Below are 16,594 nucleotides of genomic sequence, written 5' to 3'. Positions count from 1 at the left end.
AACTTAGGTGATTTCTCACATATCAAATGATACAGAAGTCCAACTATAATTTTCCAGTGTTCTAAGTCAGATGCTTAAAATCTTCTTTGATTTGTACTCAACAGGGTAATCATATTTATGTAAGAACATACCTGCTGTAGACACTACATTCTCTGTTAAGTATTTACTTTATGCTGTTCTGCTCCATCACCAACACGTTTGAGAGTTTGCACCACAGCTATTTGAATCCTTTTCTGCCCTGAGAAAGCACTGTGGAGAATTCTCACTATGGTGTCACAAAATATATTGTTAGCTTTCTGTGATGCACTTGGAAACAGAGCTCACTTGCCAGAAATACAGCTACACAGTGATACACAAGCACACTCTAAAGACAAACAGCGAACACAGAACATTTTTCTGCCTACAACTGACAGCTGGAGAATCCTGTTCTGCTTTAGCCTCCAAGTCACTTTAAACTGAGAGCTTAGAAGACTGTGGAAGGAAGGACCAAAGCAAAAGAATAAAACATAATACTGCATAGATCATAACCTGCTCTGTTTATTTCACACTCAGTTGAGAATATCTATTGCATTAAGATCTTAGTCAAGTAATTCTCATACTCTCAGTATCTTATGAGGACTTTGTTTTTGTTTTTTTAACATTTTCTTATGTAGCAGAATACATTTCATTTCTATAGCCCTTTCTTTTCCCCTTTCCTACTTATCAATACTGATTTTGTCAGTAGGATTCTCTTTTCTCTGTGCAAGTCTCATAAGAAATGGCAACACACAAATAGAGGGCACACAGAAAATGTGTGATGTTTTTATATGTGTAATTAAACTTGGATGAGGTTATAAAATTTTTTCAACATATGAAAATTTTATGCCTAAGTTATTCAACCATAGCCATTTAATGAACTAGAAAAGCAGCTATCCTAGTCAAGGGGTACTAATGTTCACCCCTTGAAAACTTGAAGCCTCTTGAAATCACTAAGCTTATCTCAAAAATTACATTTAGCTCACTATGGATCAGTAGCTTGTGAAAATGATAGTTGAAGACAATGTTATGGCAAATGCTCAGCATCTTGCTAAATTAATACCTAGTCTAGGGCACTGATTATAGACACACTGAAATAGGTATTAAAGTCTAAATTTATTCAAATTAGGCTTACTGCAAATGGTACCTCAAAGCGTGTGCATGGGCTGAAGGGGAAGCTTCCCCCAGACACCATGATAGAGACAGCTATTTACTTTCACTAGTCCTAAAAATGACAGAAGAAATTGGCTATCATTTTTGAAGTCTTTTAGGAAACATGTGTTTTATGATATATCAAGAGAGGCAAGACATATCAATCTTATATTCTCATAACCCATCCCCAAAATCATCATCTAAAACAGCCTCACAGTGATTTTTAAACATTTTTAACCCTAAGGATGTTTCAAAGTTTTGCTACAGATCATAAACAACAATTCAATTGGCCATCAAGATGCTATACAGAAAATTCACTTTTGACAAGCAATGTGCAATTCAGATATAAGTGAAAGAAGAAAGGGAAAAGGGAAGATTCAAGTGCAATGAATATTGTTTCTTTACTTATGATAGAAAAAGCAGTGTAACAATTGGATGCCTGATCATTTATTATCTCTCCTAAAAAATAAAGACAGCAAACCAGAGTAAGTTTTTTGAATGTCTGTGTTTTTTTATACTACTATATTATCTTGTAGAATAATTTTTTTTGATAGTAGACCAAGACTTCTGCTTAGAATGGGCTTCAGCTCCCACAAATGCACAAATTGCTTGCAACTGCTGTTCTGTTCAGTTTCACCTGCATGCAATAGTGTCACCTGTTTGTAATTAGAGCTCCATAACACAAGTGGACACAACATGCACAGAGAGGGATTTTACATGGCAAAGATATTTCTGTGGTGTAAGGGGCCAAGAAGGAATATGCCTGCAAAGATGTAAATCAGTGCACTGATTTACACCAGGTACTGATTTGCACCAGCTGAGCCTTATCACATTTTTTTTCAATGTATTGTCTACAAACACCCTCTGAAAGGCTAGAGGCAAATCTGGAAATGAAACAATGCTTCCTTATAATTATAGCTCATTTCTCATTCAGCAACTGAAATATGGCAGAAAGTAAACATTCTGATTCCAAAGAAAACCACAAAGCCATTGTTTTCCACTGAACCATGTCTTAATTTGTTTTCTTTTTCTGATAGCAAATTACTCCTCATGTTTTGCACTACCAAGATGATAATAACCCACACTCTTGCAATGCCAGCCCAGCCACGCTCAGGGTTTTGCTCAAAATTAGCAGGCTGGACAGGAACATCTTGCAGGCAGATGACACCTATATGCATGAGGTTGTGTGACTGGCTGACCTGAAATCCAGCCAACCCTCAAAGCAAAAAATGGATTTACACATTAATTTATTATTTCCTCTCCTCTTCTCTCCTGCTGCCAGCTGGTATTTCCCCTGGAAAGTGTCCATAATACACTGGCGGGTACTTTTATGACTTTAAACATGGATAAACGTGAGATTGCAAGTCTCAATTTTTAAAAGAAATGTTAGCAGAGTGTGAGATACATATTTTTTAAAGCCTCCTTTCCTAACAGACATAGGCAATAATCCTCTAGAAATTGTCCATTTTTACAAGATTGCTGTTTTTAAGTTCTAGGCCAAGTTTGTTTGCCCAGTACCATATGGATTTAATGGTATAAGGCAAAGAACAGCGCAGACTATTGATACTCACACATGGTGAGGATGGGAGTTTTTAATAAAAAGTTAATGCAAATTAGCATAATTTACCTTGTGCCCTGTTACATGGGAAAAAGTCTACTCACACAGCAATACACAAAACAATATAGTGCAGTCAGAGATCAAAAATTGAGCTGAAACTCTACAAAAAGAAAATTTTTAAATTACCAGAATTTTTTACAAAGCATGAACACATAGAAGATTTCCTTTGTTTTTCAAAGTTCATTTCAAAGGTTAATTTCACTCATACTTGCCTAGTTTAGAATTAATTTCATTTGAAGTTTGGCATAAGACATAAAGCCCAGACAGGAACCTTGTAAAAGTAGTATCAGTGTAAAACCTGCAGGCAAGTACAGTAAAATACTCAGTAAGGGCTAAGAGCTTCAAAGAGAAGACCCACAGGTAGAGAAGCCTGCTATTTATGTAATTAATTTTCATGGGGCTGAAAAGAAGTAAAATATTTTGCATATTGTTGTTATAAAGCAAAGGAGAGGTAGGCTTATTAGCAGGATTGCAATTCTCTACTTACATATTGTGTTATAGAAGGTAGAACTCAGCAGCCATTTTTCTAATTAATTAGTTTCAAAAACCTCCCTCATTTTCCTCATGAAGTCATTGGTGGGAAGCAAGCAGAAAGATATGGGAGGAAAACACAAACTTTGCCCTCTAAGCAAGAACAATATTACACTTATATTACAATAGATTCATCCAACTAGAAGAATAGATGGCATCATAGACACCATGCCTACACAAAATAAAATTTCAGTCCACAGTCAGCCTCACAATTACATGTATTTCATCAGAGATGAATGAACTGTGTTTCAGAGCCGAAGTATTTATTGAGTGAAAGAAAAACATATATTAAATAATGGAATGGGTAAAAAAAAAGACCAATACATTTGACTAAGTACCTGATTACACAGATGAACTTAAAAATCCAATGGTTTAAAGTACTCCTCCCTTGGGTTTAGCATTGCCAAAAGATGCTACTAATACAATGTACCAGAAAGCACATTTTCTTTGGATCCATCATAAGCTTAAAAGCACTTGAAAAGTATTATTCCAGGCTTCAGAGGATGTCAGTGACATGAAGCAAACCTTCAGATACAGAACTACAGAGAGAAAGCTTTGCAGCTTCACAAATGCCTGTTAACATCAGACATGGAGGAAACATTACTAGCCTTGTAATGATATTACAAGACACTTCAGGCTTGTAGTCATATATTACAAGCATATGTGAATATATGTATAAAAATATATTATTAGCCTTTTAAATCATTAATAATGGGAGAAAAACTTCCATTCCCATTGAAATTAGAATGCCATTTTCCATACCTATCTGAAATGGAAAACTCTTGTGTTTTGCTGCACAGCTCCATGTGGAAAGCTGGTGTTTCTGGTGTCACCCTTTGGCAGATCAGGCTGCTGGGCTCAATGCATATTGTTCTCTTTTAATTACTTTTTAATACTGTGTATGATGGTACCCAACAGAGCAATGGCATCTAATGTCAGAGAGGAGCTCTCAGCTTGTTCAATACGTGTATCAGGAAAGACAGAAGCTTCTGGCTGCAATTTCCCACTCCTGCTGTGACACCCTACCTGCAGTGTGATGCTGCTGTGCTGCACATGCTTCCCACAACCAGGTTTGCAGAGAGAATGCCCATTTTCAGACAAACCAGTCTTTAAATGCCATTGTCCTGCCTGTGCAGAGAGCTACAAAGTACCAGGAGAACTCTTTGTACATTATTCTTGCAGTGAAATCTAATTTGCTGTGCAGTTGGCACCAAGGCTAAAGTTCAGGCAATGCACAGATTATTCCCTTATCGGGAAGACTTCAGAGCCTGGGAGGAAAATTCACTTTGATCAACTGTGTCTCTCAGAAAGCTCACGTAAAACAGGAAAGAGAGAAATATGTTCCTACTTTAAAAAAAAAATCTCTGCAGAAGTAAAATTTAGCTAACACAAGAGATTCAACTCTGATCTGTTTTGAATCTGTTAAGAACAGCAAGTATAAAAGCACATGCTTATATAAAAATCAGAGCTGTAACTAAGTTGCTATCTCCAGTGTGGCATGCACAAGCATACTGCAGGCTGCTCAGTGTAATCAGCTTTAACACTCTACTAATTCATACTGATCTTTACCAGATCCAAGGAGCTGTCAATTTTTTACGTGTTACAGGGCTAGCTTGAAGGCATTTGGTGCAGCTTAAACTTCTAGACATAATTGAATTTTATATTTACAATGGCACATTCTCCTTGGTGTGAAAAACTCAAAGTTTGCATATAGAGATATGTATGCTAACAAATGATCAACAGGAATAAACTACTGATAATGATCTTAGCTACTCTTTATCAGAAGCCAAATGATACTTCCCAATTTTGTGTAATTTTATTTTGAATCAACAGCTTGCCTCACATATTTTTCCTATTCTCATGATTTTAACCGCTCAATGTGCACTTGATCAAAGTTGCATCCTGTCTTGTGCACATACTGCAAGACTAAGTAGAAATGCCAAGACTACCACTTCATGTCTTCAGTCCATCAGATTTAGCACCTTGCAACAAAAACCTAAGCTGCTTGTCTCGGAGAATGGCAAAGCAAAAAGTTTGCTGGAAATGATGATGACACATCATTAGTTTAGTACTTTGAGGCAAGAGAATTGTTAGCTCTTACAGGCTGTAATTACAAAAGCCAGCCACAGAGCAAGAGGAAATGGCCTCAAGCTGCGCCCAGGGAGGTTCAAGCTGGACATCAGCAAGAATTTCTTCACTAAAATTGTTGTCAAGCATTGGAACTGGCTATCCAGGGAGGTTCTGTAGTTACCATCCCTGGAAGGGTTCAGGTAATGACTGGACATGGCATTTAATGCTTTCATTTTAGTTGACAAGGTGGTATTCAGTCAAAGGTTAGAATCAACCTTAATGACTTTATGATTTAATTCTTTGATACTACACTTTCCTTTCTTACTTTCCATGACACATTTTGATCCAGAAAGTAACCCCAGTTTCAACATGCAGGATAAAAGCAGGAGCAAAAATGTAATTGCATACTGATTAAACCAAAACACCTCTGCATTAAGGCACTTTATTCACCGTTAAACCTCATTTCAAGTTTTTTAAAAAGAACTTATCAACACTTTTAATTTTAGGCAGAAAAAAGAATTCATGTTATCAGATCCAAAGTGTGACAATAACAACTTGCAGCTGCTTATTCATCAACATCTCCAAGTGCTGGTCTGATTCTGAGAACAGATCCTGTGTATAAACCCTTGCTATTTTATTGAGGCTTGTGGCTGTAACTGAACCTGAGTATGCTTATTAAAAACAGCTGCTGTAATAGAAATAGAGAATCAGGGTATATTACCATTTAAAAACCCACAAATTGAATCAATACAAGTCAGACGAGACAAGCTTAAAGAGAAAAGTCCTTAAACAAAACTGAAAGATCAACCATTGTTCTCAATCTACTATACACAATCACTTAATTAAGCTGTTATGAAACGTAAATAAACACCATTCATAATAAGGAAGAAACACATGTGGTGTGGTGTGTTGCATCTATTTTTGCTATGTAAATACGTGAAGAAGGCCAGCAGTAGAGATACAGTAAAACATTTAGAGAATCTCTCTGATTTCAACTTGATAATCACTAAAACAATGTACATAAAATGTATTTAATTTCATTTACATAATAATGGCCACTAAACAATAGGAAATTGGTAATTTAATATTTTTAAATTATTTTTCATGTTAAATTTTAATCACTTTTCTTGGCTACTATTTCTTACATTTTTCCAGTTTTGTACTACAATGTAACCAATTCTCTAAGAGCTGCAACCTGGTTCCTTACACACTAAGGACATGTAGCTATGACTAGCAACAACAGCAGCAGATATGACAAAGATCAATGTTCCTTTTTGTTCCAAGCTGTGAACAAAAGGATTACTGGATCAGAGTGAAGGTGGACTGTACCTTCCACCATTTTCAGAAGAGAGTCCTCTGTTATAAGAGAACTGTCACTGGTGGGTGCTGAAAACACAAACTATGGGAACTCTTTTCTGCAAAAGTCTTTTATTGGCTGACGTGTTTCTTTCACAGCCATGTAAGTGCTCACTGTTGGAGTCGATCATATTAGTTATCTGGTAAAACAACCTGATTCACTTTGCTCTTCAGTGCTATTAACTACCCTACTATATATGACTCACTGGAGAATTAATGAATTTAATCCCTCTGTTCAAATACAAATCCAAACAAGAATAATCCTCTGGTTTATAACTTTTAAATAGATAACTTAAAGCCTTAATGATAGTTAGAGTACATTAGGAAGGCACCCATTGAAACTATTTAGCTAATGGTAACTAGACACTACCATTAGAAAGCCTAATTAATTGTGATTTAAAATTAACTCTCATTTGCAATGGATCATAAAACATCCAGACCAAAATTTTATCTATTTATTTGATGGTTTGCAAAAGATCAAATTAAAGAAAGAGTATCAATAAATTATCCCTTGTTATTTCAACACTGTTCTCAGTGTTTTCAACTTCAGTTTAAAAACAAAATTTAAAATAATTGGCAGGCCTCAGAATTCATCTTAGATTGCATTTATCTTGGCATTTTAACATGCAAATAGTTGTGAGGATAGAGAAAAAAATAGAAGTATAAAAAAGGTTTACAGAAGGCATACAAAAATAGATTTATATTATACACCCATCATTATCACTCTTTGCACTATATCTTACAATCTCATACAATAAATTGCAAATAAGGCCCTGCTAAAGGAAGAACCTAATTTCTGCTGTTACAAGTGCCCTCAATTTCAACAGCAATTTCAACAGCAAAAACAGTCAATCAGATTTTACTGCAATAAATGAGATGAGCCCTCAAGGAGGAATTAATTATTTCCAAATTTCATGTTCTATAAATAAGAAGATTTCAAATTAATAAATGAAAAGCACAATTTGTTTAAAAGACAAAAGCCTCAGAATTTGCTAGCTTAAAATACATAAGCTGGCAAGCAAAGCAATGAGACACATCACAGGAACTGCTCAGAACTGCTGCTCCCTGTCTATGTTGCAGCATAGCCATTCTTTCACAGCACAGAATTTTCAGGGTATTAGCCAACAGGACATAAAAACCAAATATTTTCTAGAAAATGAGTTACATTTATATCACAATCAAGTATGGCCTTGTTTTAGAGAGATATTTTTATGAGTCATTCCTAAAAGCATTTGCTAAATTCCCTGATGTCCCAACAGAAGAGACAGAGTGCAAGCAAGGCTGAATAAAGTGAAGAATGTAAATTTTTTAAACGTATTATGAAAGACTTTCTTCCTCTCCCCATGGACCAAGAAAGAATACCAAATAAATACTCTGCATTTGAAATAAATGACTACTGACAAAATAACCTTTGAAAGCACAGGCATGCTCATGTTTCCCTCCTGAATTTATGGTCAGAAGCAACCCAGAGATTGACACATTGGGTTAAACGCTGCTCCTACGATACCTTCCCTGCTGACCACACAACAGCACCAGGAGCCACTCAGGTCAGCAGTGCCCTCCCTGAACAAACCCACTCCACAACAGCACAGCTCCCAGGAGGGCATCAGAGCAGATACAAACCTTTATTGGGGGTCAGGAAAAGTTGTTCCTGAACCTTCTGTAGGGGTCAAACCCTTTTGTTTTGCTCTGGACAAACCCAGAGCATAACAGAAGAAAGAGCAAATGAAAATAAAATCCCAAGCGAACAAAGAAAACTCAAAACCTAAAACCTGGGTAGAAAAATGTACAAATTACCATTACTTTTGAGACACATTACCTTTTCTTTCACTGACAATGTAGATGTGTCACGAGTGCCTTTGAGCAACCCACATGAAGGCCCTAACCAGGCTGCAGAAGCTGTAGCCAAGGATCCCTGCTGAATCTAGGCATGATTTCAGAATTCCTGTTTCTCACCTCACTTACTATCTTACTTTTCCTTTATATATCTATATAACAAAAAACTACTTGGCATTAACACTACAATATAAGTAGAATATTAAAAAGGCCATCCAGAGCAGTCCTCTGCAAAGTAAGGGTGACAAACTGTCTGGATTTCCATTGCCTAACATTTGAAAGTTTTTTCACACTTGCATAAAACTCTTTGTTTAAAAAAACAAAAAACAAACAAAAAATTATGTGAAAAAAATTATAAATAGAACTTTTTACACAAAATGTATCAAGGAAACTGTATCTAGCTTGTGGACTGGGCTTCTGCTCCTTGACTTTATTGGTAATTTAATTCCTAACACAAAGAAACATGTGAACATCTATCAATTGATCCTTTGTTGTCTTACTTCAGCAATAAAGAACTCACCAGAAATATCCTTTCAAGTTGATCTTGAATGTCTTTCATTCCAGGAAAAGCAGCGACCCCTTGAATCATTTCTACAAAGATACAACCCACTCCCCTACAGAAGGAAAAAATAAAGGTAAGGTTAGAAAGATTTTTTATAGACCAAAAAGCCAACAATAATGTTTTTGTCTCCTTTACAAGTTTTAAATATTTTTTTAGATTTATGCCAGTGGGAAGGACAAATGTGCATTTGCTAAAATCAGTGTATACAAATGAACACTTCTCAGGTGTTTGAAGAAAGGCACAGAGGTAGCAGGAATATCATTGGTGAGTGTTGAGACCAATAAAGGCTCAGCTGCTGATTTCTGTGTTAGTCTTCCCAAGCAGAATAGTTATGCTCCTGAAGAAACTGTGGAGATGTGGGAATGGCAGTGAGAGCATCCTTGGGAAAAGCTGAACGGGGTCAGACCAACGACATGGAAGCACACTCAGCATAGGAGGAGAAGAATCTGGGAAAAGGTGAGCAAAAAGGAAAAGGGCACATGGCTGCTCACAGGCACTGAACTTAACTACCACCCAAATGCTTTGGGGATGTACTTGCTTGGAATTTCTTCTCCCCTCTTCCAGTATAAATGAAAGAAGCTTAAAAGTTGCTGAGCCCATTCCCCAGAAGCTCTGGCTGAGATGTCCTGCAAAGGGCTGAGAAGCCATGGGCTCCTTCCTCTCCCCACACCAGCCACCTCCTTTACAGCTCCTGTCCTTGGTTTCCCACACAACGTACTCCACATGAGTCCCCCTCATCCCACTGAGTTAAGCCACTGGCGGAAGTATTGGCAAATCAGAGAGTAAAAATATCTGAGGCACACTAACTACAACACAAAGAATGCATTCTCAAAGGTTGAGGAAAGCCTCTGTGACTCCATCTCAAATTCCAGATAAACTGTGAACTTTCTGCATCTCAAAAGAAAAACAAATTACAAACTTGTACTTGTGTCTTCTCCAGATGAAAACAACTCAAAGGTTGCTTGCTTCCTCAGCAAAAATAATTTCAAAAGAAAACTTCCCTTTTGGCTATCAACAGGATGCAGAATTTGATTATATATTTCAACTTCTTCAATTACATTTTTCTGCATACATTTTTCTAGAACTTTCACATGCAAACACCCACATATGCTGTACAATCATGTCTGTGCAAGCAACTACACAAAAACACTCTTCACTCAAAGTAATAATATGTTTAAATCCCCAAAACATATATCAAAATGAACTAAGAATTTGCAACTAACTACAGCACCACCTCCCCCTAAAACTGAGAGTTTTGTTTCTGTACCAAAAAAATCACATCAATAACCTCTAATTTAACTTTGTTTTTAGAAGTAAATTATTTGGAATGTAGTAATTACCTACTTTTTCATTGCTTATGCATCATGATGATGCATTCAGAAAGCAGCATTTAATTTTAGGACTTGTGTGTATATATATATTGGTGAGGAAGCGGTTCTAGAATAAAACAACTTAATGAAAACAGGTTGCATATTTTCATTAAGACTAGAGCTGAGTACTTATAGATACCACTTAACTAGAAGTATCAGTAAATAACCTGTGCTTTACTCATCTCTCAGGCTTTGACAAATACCCAATAATGAAACAATTGTACATTCCAGGACAATGAGGGTTGATAGTCAAATTTTTGAAGAAGAAAATTACATATACATCACCATTTTCTAATTCTAAAATCCAGAGCATAGATGTATTAAGTAAAGCTCCTCGTGGCATAGAAAGTGGAAGAAAACTTTGCAAAGCATAGTTGCCGGCAAATTTTAGAATAAATCAGGTGTTTATAAAAGAGAGGTTAAAATTTATGTTCCATATGCTTCTGCAGGTTACTAAATGAACTGAATTGATTAAACTGCCATTCATCATTTAGTCTGGTTAGTGCTTCATTAGGCACAGATAGGCACAATATATCTTTGTCAAATGTTTATAAACAGTACCAGCATCTCAGGCAAGGAAAAATTTGAGATTTAGCCAGGAGCCATTTATTCAAGATGAGCAATAAAACAATAGAACTTAGACTAAAGAAAAGAGGATCACAGTTCTATTCTTGTAACCAGAAAACAGGCATTTGATTAAACCAGCATATCACTTGAGAGCATATACAAATCTTCAAAGAATCTTCATCTAGCTGTTTGAACAGAAATGCAGTAAGGGCAGCAGGAAGATTTTGCCAAATTTTGCATTGCTTTACATTATTTATAAATTTTTCCACTTTTAGTGGTTCTGACACAAGTATAAGCAAAGAAACCAAGTAGGAACAGCAAGAAAAACTGAATAAAAATTTCCTGCTTGGAAAGAAGAATCCTATTATATATATCCTGTATCCTATTATATGTCTTGGACTCTTGTGCAGCCTAGAATTCCATTTAGTGGCAAGCTGAAATAAAAGAGTCATGGAGTTAAATAAACACCTAATACAAAAATCAAAAGGGTATTATAATAATTGGGGAGAGAAATATAAGCAGCCTTCAAGATTTGATCTGGAAGACTGCTGTTCCCTTCAGCCCACTTGAAAATTAAGCTTAAGTTTGGTTTCAAAGGTTATGGTGTTCAACACATTGGTGAGTAAGTAAATAGAAAGAGAAGTTTAAATTAATACTAAAAAAAATGAAAATAGTAATACAGAAGAAGTATGATGTTGAACTAGGAAATGGATAGGAAAGACCCAGAAAGCCATAACAACACATAATGGCTTAAAGATTGCTGGATGGTATTTTAGATGTCATAGGGGTATTGCTGAATTTTAGGATCACAGTAAGTAGAAACTTGAGTCTGTAATGGGATCCCTGCATTGCAAACTTTAAGTGCACACACTGCAAACCAGAAAAGAAATAACACCTCTACAAGGCCTTGAAATTTTGTCTTGTTTTTGTAGACCTCACAAACTTTTAAACAGTTTCGAGGTGTTTTTGAACAAAGCAAAAACTATTATAATGTCAGAAAAACTGGGTTTTGAGGAAAAAATTAAGAAAATTATGTCATTCTTGGCTACAAGAAAACCCAAGGGTCAAGGGAGAATGTGATGAATCTGTATTTAAAATTACGCAAAACGAAGGACAGGGTAGAACTGATTAGGATTTTAATGGTTCCCAGAATTGCAGGTAGATCCAAAATAGTATAACTAGAAATAGCAGAATGCCTTTAGGAAATAGAAATTTTAGGGTGAGTATTAGGGAAATACAATTAACAATTGTGCTATATCCCAGTCTCCCAATGGACTTGAAACCCACTTACTGTAATGTAAAACTAGACAAGCTGAAATACTTAAGAATATTCTTCAGTAAACAGATTTGAATTAACAGTAGAGTGGACAGGATGATCACATACACCAGTCCCAGCTCTAGTTTCAATGATGCAAAGATTATTTAAAACATGAAATAGAGGCTTTTAAGGTGCATGCATCTCAAGGGTATGTTATTTAGGTAAATTTATGCATGTTCACCATACAATGACATTTTCAGGAAGCACATATAAATAATTTTTGACAAAAGAATATTACCTTAACAAATTTTGGTGTATTCAGTTTGGATTTTCCTATTCTCTTTATAGGACTTCTGAGTTTGGAAAAATAAGCCATATAATGCTAAAATGTTGTTCAGAGATCTTTCCTTTGCAATGGCAGAGGTTAAACTTGCAAAGTAAAAGTCATATAATGCTGAAATGGGTGGTTTACTCTCTGATGACAAAAAGCATGACTAAACTTACATATATATTGATGAGAACATACATGGTCATGACATCTAATATTGCTCTTCTATCGTCCTGCTTGATTTCCTGGGACTTTAGCTATCACTGTACTGCCTTATATAGAGTAGGAGTTACTAGCACAGCTGAATGGCTTCTCCTGCATTTCAATTGACATAGTAAATGAGCCTGTAAAAATGAAGTTGAATGCCTCAGAAACCTTCTTTTTTTGTTGGCCTTTTTCTGCACAGCTTTTATAATTCAGAAGGGAATTCCCTTAAAATTAACTTTCTTACTGGTAGATTGGTTTTATGGGTTTAGCTTAGGGATTCTCATTTCTGTCTCTGTCTAACAAAGATCCTTATTGCTACAGAATCCCCAGCATATCTGTACTTGAATATTATAAAACAAACAGAAAAAAAGTATAACAGCTTTGTAAGGCACAATATGTAAGGGATGGTTCCTTCAGTTAATATTATGATTTTCTTTGATGCAGCCATTAAAGAAAGTACAGAAACACTCCAGAATGAGGAGCTGTTTCCAAACCAAGTTTTAGTTTATACTTAAATCAAGTATAGAGAAACCCTATATTCTTACTATATATGTTTTAAAGTGTTCAATATTCTGCCTTGAACAGATCTGCTTTGTAGCAGGCTCAGTGCAGGTGATAATATTCAGCCTGACCTTTGCAATGAAAACCTATGCTGGGTCTTCACGTAATATTTTTATCTAGTCATTAAGCCTGTTTTCTATGTGCAGGGTTTGGCTTCAGAGGGGGAAGGCATTTTATGAAAGCCAAGTAATTCCTTTCAGTAATCCCTGGTGAGATTTCTGAAATTCAAAGGAACAACATTCAAGCTTCCCAAACTACACACTGTTTGTAATGCTAAATATATCAGAATTAAAAAGCAAACAGACAAACAAATAAAACCACAAACAAAACCCTACAAAACCTACACACACTCCCCTTCAAAATCCTGCTGCTATACTTTTTTTATGGATTTGTCACCAAGATGCAATACTGTAGCATCTTCCATAAAATCCTGGTAATATACATGTTGTAAGGACAAAGAGATTTTTATCTTGTCTGATTTATTCAGGAAAAAATGTCATATTTCTTCATCATCCTGCTTATCAACACAATGATGAAAACAAACTTGGGGGGAAAGGAATGTAAAACAAAGGACTTTTTTCTCCTTAACTGACAAAAATCTGATTTATTTCTACTGCAGAAGACTACCAAAATATCCACAAATGTTGAAGTTGGTTGGAATTTGTCTTTCATTAAAATGTCTATTCATGTTGGTTGGAATTTGTCTTTCTTTGATATATAAGAAATAACATCTAATGGATTATACAGTCTGATAAAAATACAATGGCAATAAGGCAAACAGCAGTTGTCACCTCAGAAATAATAAGATAACCAAAATTTCCCTTTCATGATGACAAAAACCATTAAAATTTGTGCAGGAAGCATATGCAATGAATGAAAACTAAACTGATAGCTCAAGGTATTTCTTTATAGTCAGATTTGAAGTAATTGTACTTACAAAAGAATAGAGTGGTCATGTTCATGCATGTGTCACTGAATACCTAGAAATAAAAGCTCCAGGTTTTTTTGTTCTTTTTTTTTTTTTTGCTTTGTAGCAATACTCAGTTTCTATATTAAGAAATACTATATTAATGAAGGATTAAAATGTACATGATCCCTTCTTGTGGGATTCTTTCTATTGGATTCACTCATTCTATAAAAGCAGAGTGAAAATAAGCTCAGGAAAATAAAATACTCAAACTTGAGCAGCATTTTGCCAAGAGACACTTTCTTGTTGAACATGTACTTCCTCATTTTCTGCATCCAGATACTTTTATAATGCATTTTCCTTACACATAGGAAACATATTTCTAGCAATAAAAAAGTAACAGCAAATCTGGTGTTGCAAATGGATAAAAGTGGATTTTAGATTTCAGCATTTCAGGAACTGAAATGCATTTCCCATGACCACAGACCCAGACAGTTCCTCACTTCCTCACACAAAGCATTTCTATGAATTTGGATCCTATAGAATTTTCCAATCAAAAGCTAATTTGGCTGATAAAACTTTTGAAGAACTCACTGACAGAGAGAGAAATTTTATTAACAATACCTTTATAGTTACTGCAATGTTACCTTTATACCCTAATCCTACACATTAGCATTTCTTTGGAGTGGAAGTCATAATCCTGAGGCTCATCAAGGGCAAAAGAGCTAATTTGCCCTATGCTGTTTTCTCTCTCAAGCCCCAAGAAGTATTTCTTCAGGGCATACTGGGACTACTGCTCTCACATTTCTCTCACTGCAAACCATTTACAAGAGAAACAGGCTAAAAATGTCTTTGTAATGTCCCTCGTGTAAAAACCATAATTTGGTGCATTTGTGTCTAAGACCAAATCAATTTTTATGTAATGAATGTCTTAATTATGGTGGCAGGTCTTCATTGGTCAAATATTCATGAAAGCATGCATGGAATTATAGTGAGTACTCAAATCCACACTCTTAGCAGGCTATGTGTGAAAAGTGGTGTGTTATCACATACCATTTATTTTTCTAATAATACAACAGAAAAACTTTGTATGAACAGTTTTCCCTAAATTAAACTCAGATTTGAAATCATGTATAACAACCTAGATATAACAAAGATAAAGAAGGGTGACTTAAGAAGGAATTTTGTAACATTTTACTGGCCTAGTTTTTTTATTTATTTCTTTTGCAATACTAAACATAGCTGATGCTAGTTAATAGAAGTGAATTTAAAATATATCCCAGCTCATGACTGCTTTGGTTACATATACTGTGACTAAGAGTGTATTTTTTTATAAACAAAACATCAGAATATGCAAAAAAATTGCCAGCTGTTAGCAAACACAGTTTAAAGACAGCTGCACTTCAAAATAAAATATCCCTGGTGACTTCTTGATGTAAGCAACCCAGATGTAGCAGCAGTGCATGCATTACCAGAATCAAATGGATTTAATAGCCTCTTTAAATTGCTTCATTTACTAATATAATATTCTCCCTGTAAGGAACAAATAGAATAGGTTAATTTACGGATTTTTTTCCCCTATGTTCCTGTGTTACTTACATATGGGTTTTAGTAATCCATAAACCCTTTATGTGTTGAAGCCTATTTTCCTTGCATTGACTTTCAAAGGACTGTAAAATTCAAGGATTAGGGCAAGTTACACCAGAGGCAATGCAAAACCATTTTCCTAGCTACTAGTAAGTCCTCACTAAGGTGGAGGGAAAAAAAAGCTATATCAAAGGTTATCACAACTCTTTGATGCAGTTGTGGGTAGCATAATGGATTCATATAATGCTACTGTATCAAACACTGTCAGCAGTAAATCACAAATCCTGACATACTGATTTCCATCACCAGCCTGACACCACTATTGCATGTACATCTTCATTAATATTATTTTAATACCAGTGGCTATTTAAAAAAGAATGCAGGAAAATGTAACATTTCATGTGGATCATTAGCTTTTAGTTACTATTCTAATTCTCTACACCAGCAAATGAAGTGTAAAAATAGCCCACAGCCTCTGCCACCTGCTTCCCAGCCACTGTCCAGTGGTTAATATTTGGACTCTTTTTTCATGCAGCTGGTCTTCTACTCTGTGGGAGCCTCACTTTCTGTTCCCGAGGAACCACCATGAAATGTCATTTATCATGGCTATAGAAAAAGCCCTGTTTTTTTTTTTTTTTTCTTTTCTCTAAATAGAGGAAACAGCTGTGC

The 16,594-nt window shown here is 35.5% G+C and overlaps 1 protein-coding gene across 8 annotated transcripts in view; it reads right to left on the bottom strand.

Annotated features, from left to right (window-relative positions):
- CDK14 (cyclin dependent kinase 14) overlaps positions 1-16,594 on the bottom strand; it is a 314,718-nt gene that overhangs the window by 112,716 nt on the left and 185,408 nt on the right. For all 8 annotated transcript variants that reach the window (XM_085573088.1, XM_085573092.1, XM_085573090.1 and 5 more), the window contains one exon: positions 9,099-9,192. In XM_085573088.1, the coding sequence (XP_085429214.1) occupies positions 9,099-9,192 (94 nt within the window). The remainder of the gene's footprint in view (positions 1-9,098; positions 9,193-16,594) is intronic.

The sequence above is a fragment of the Lonchura striata genome, chromosome 2 (genome assembly GCF_050655825.1).
Source record: "Lonchura striata isolate lonStrDom1 chromosome 2, ASM5065582v1, whole genome shotgun sequence".
Lineage (NCBI taxonomy): Eukaryota > Metazoa > Chordata > Aves > Passeriformes > Estrildidae > Lonchura > Lonchura striata.
This window is presented reverse-complemented; position numbering and strand designations above follow the sequence as displayed.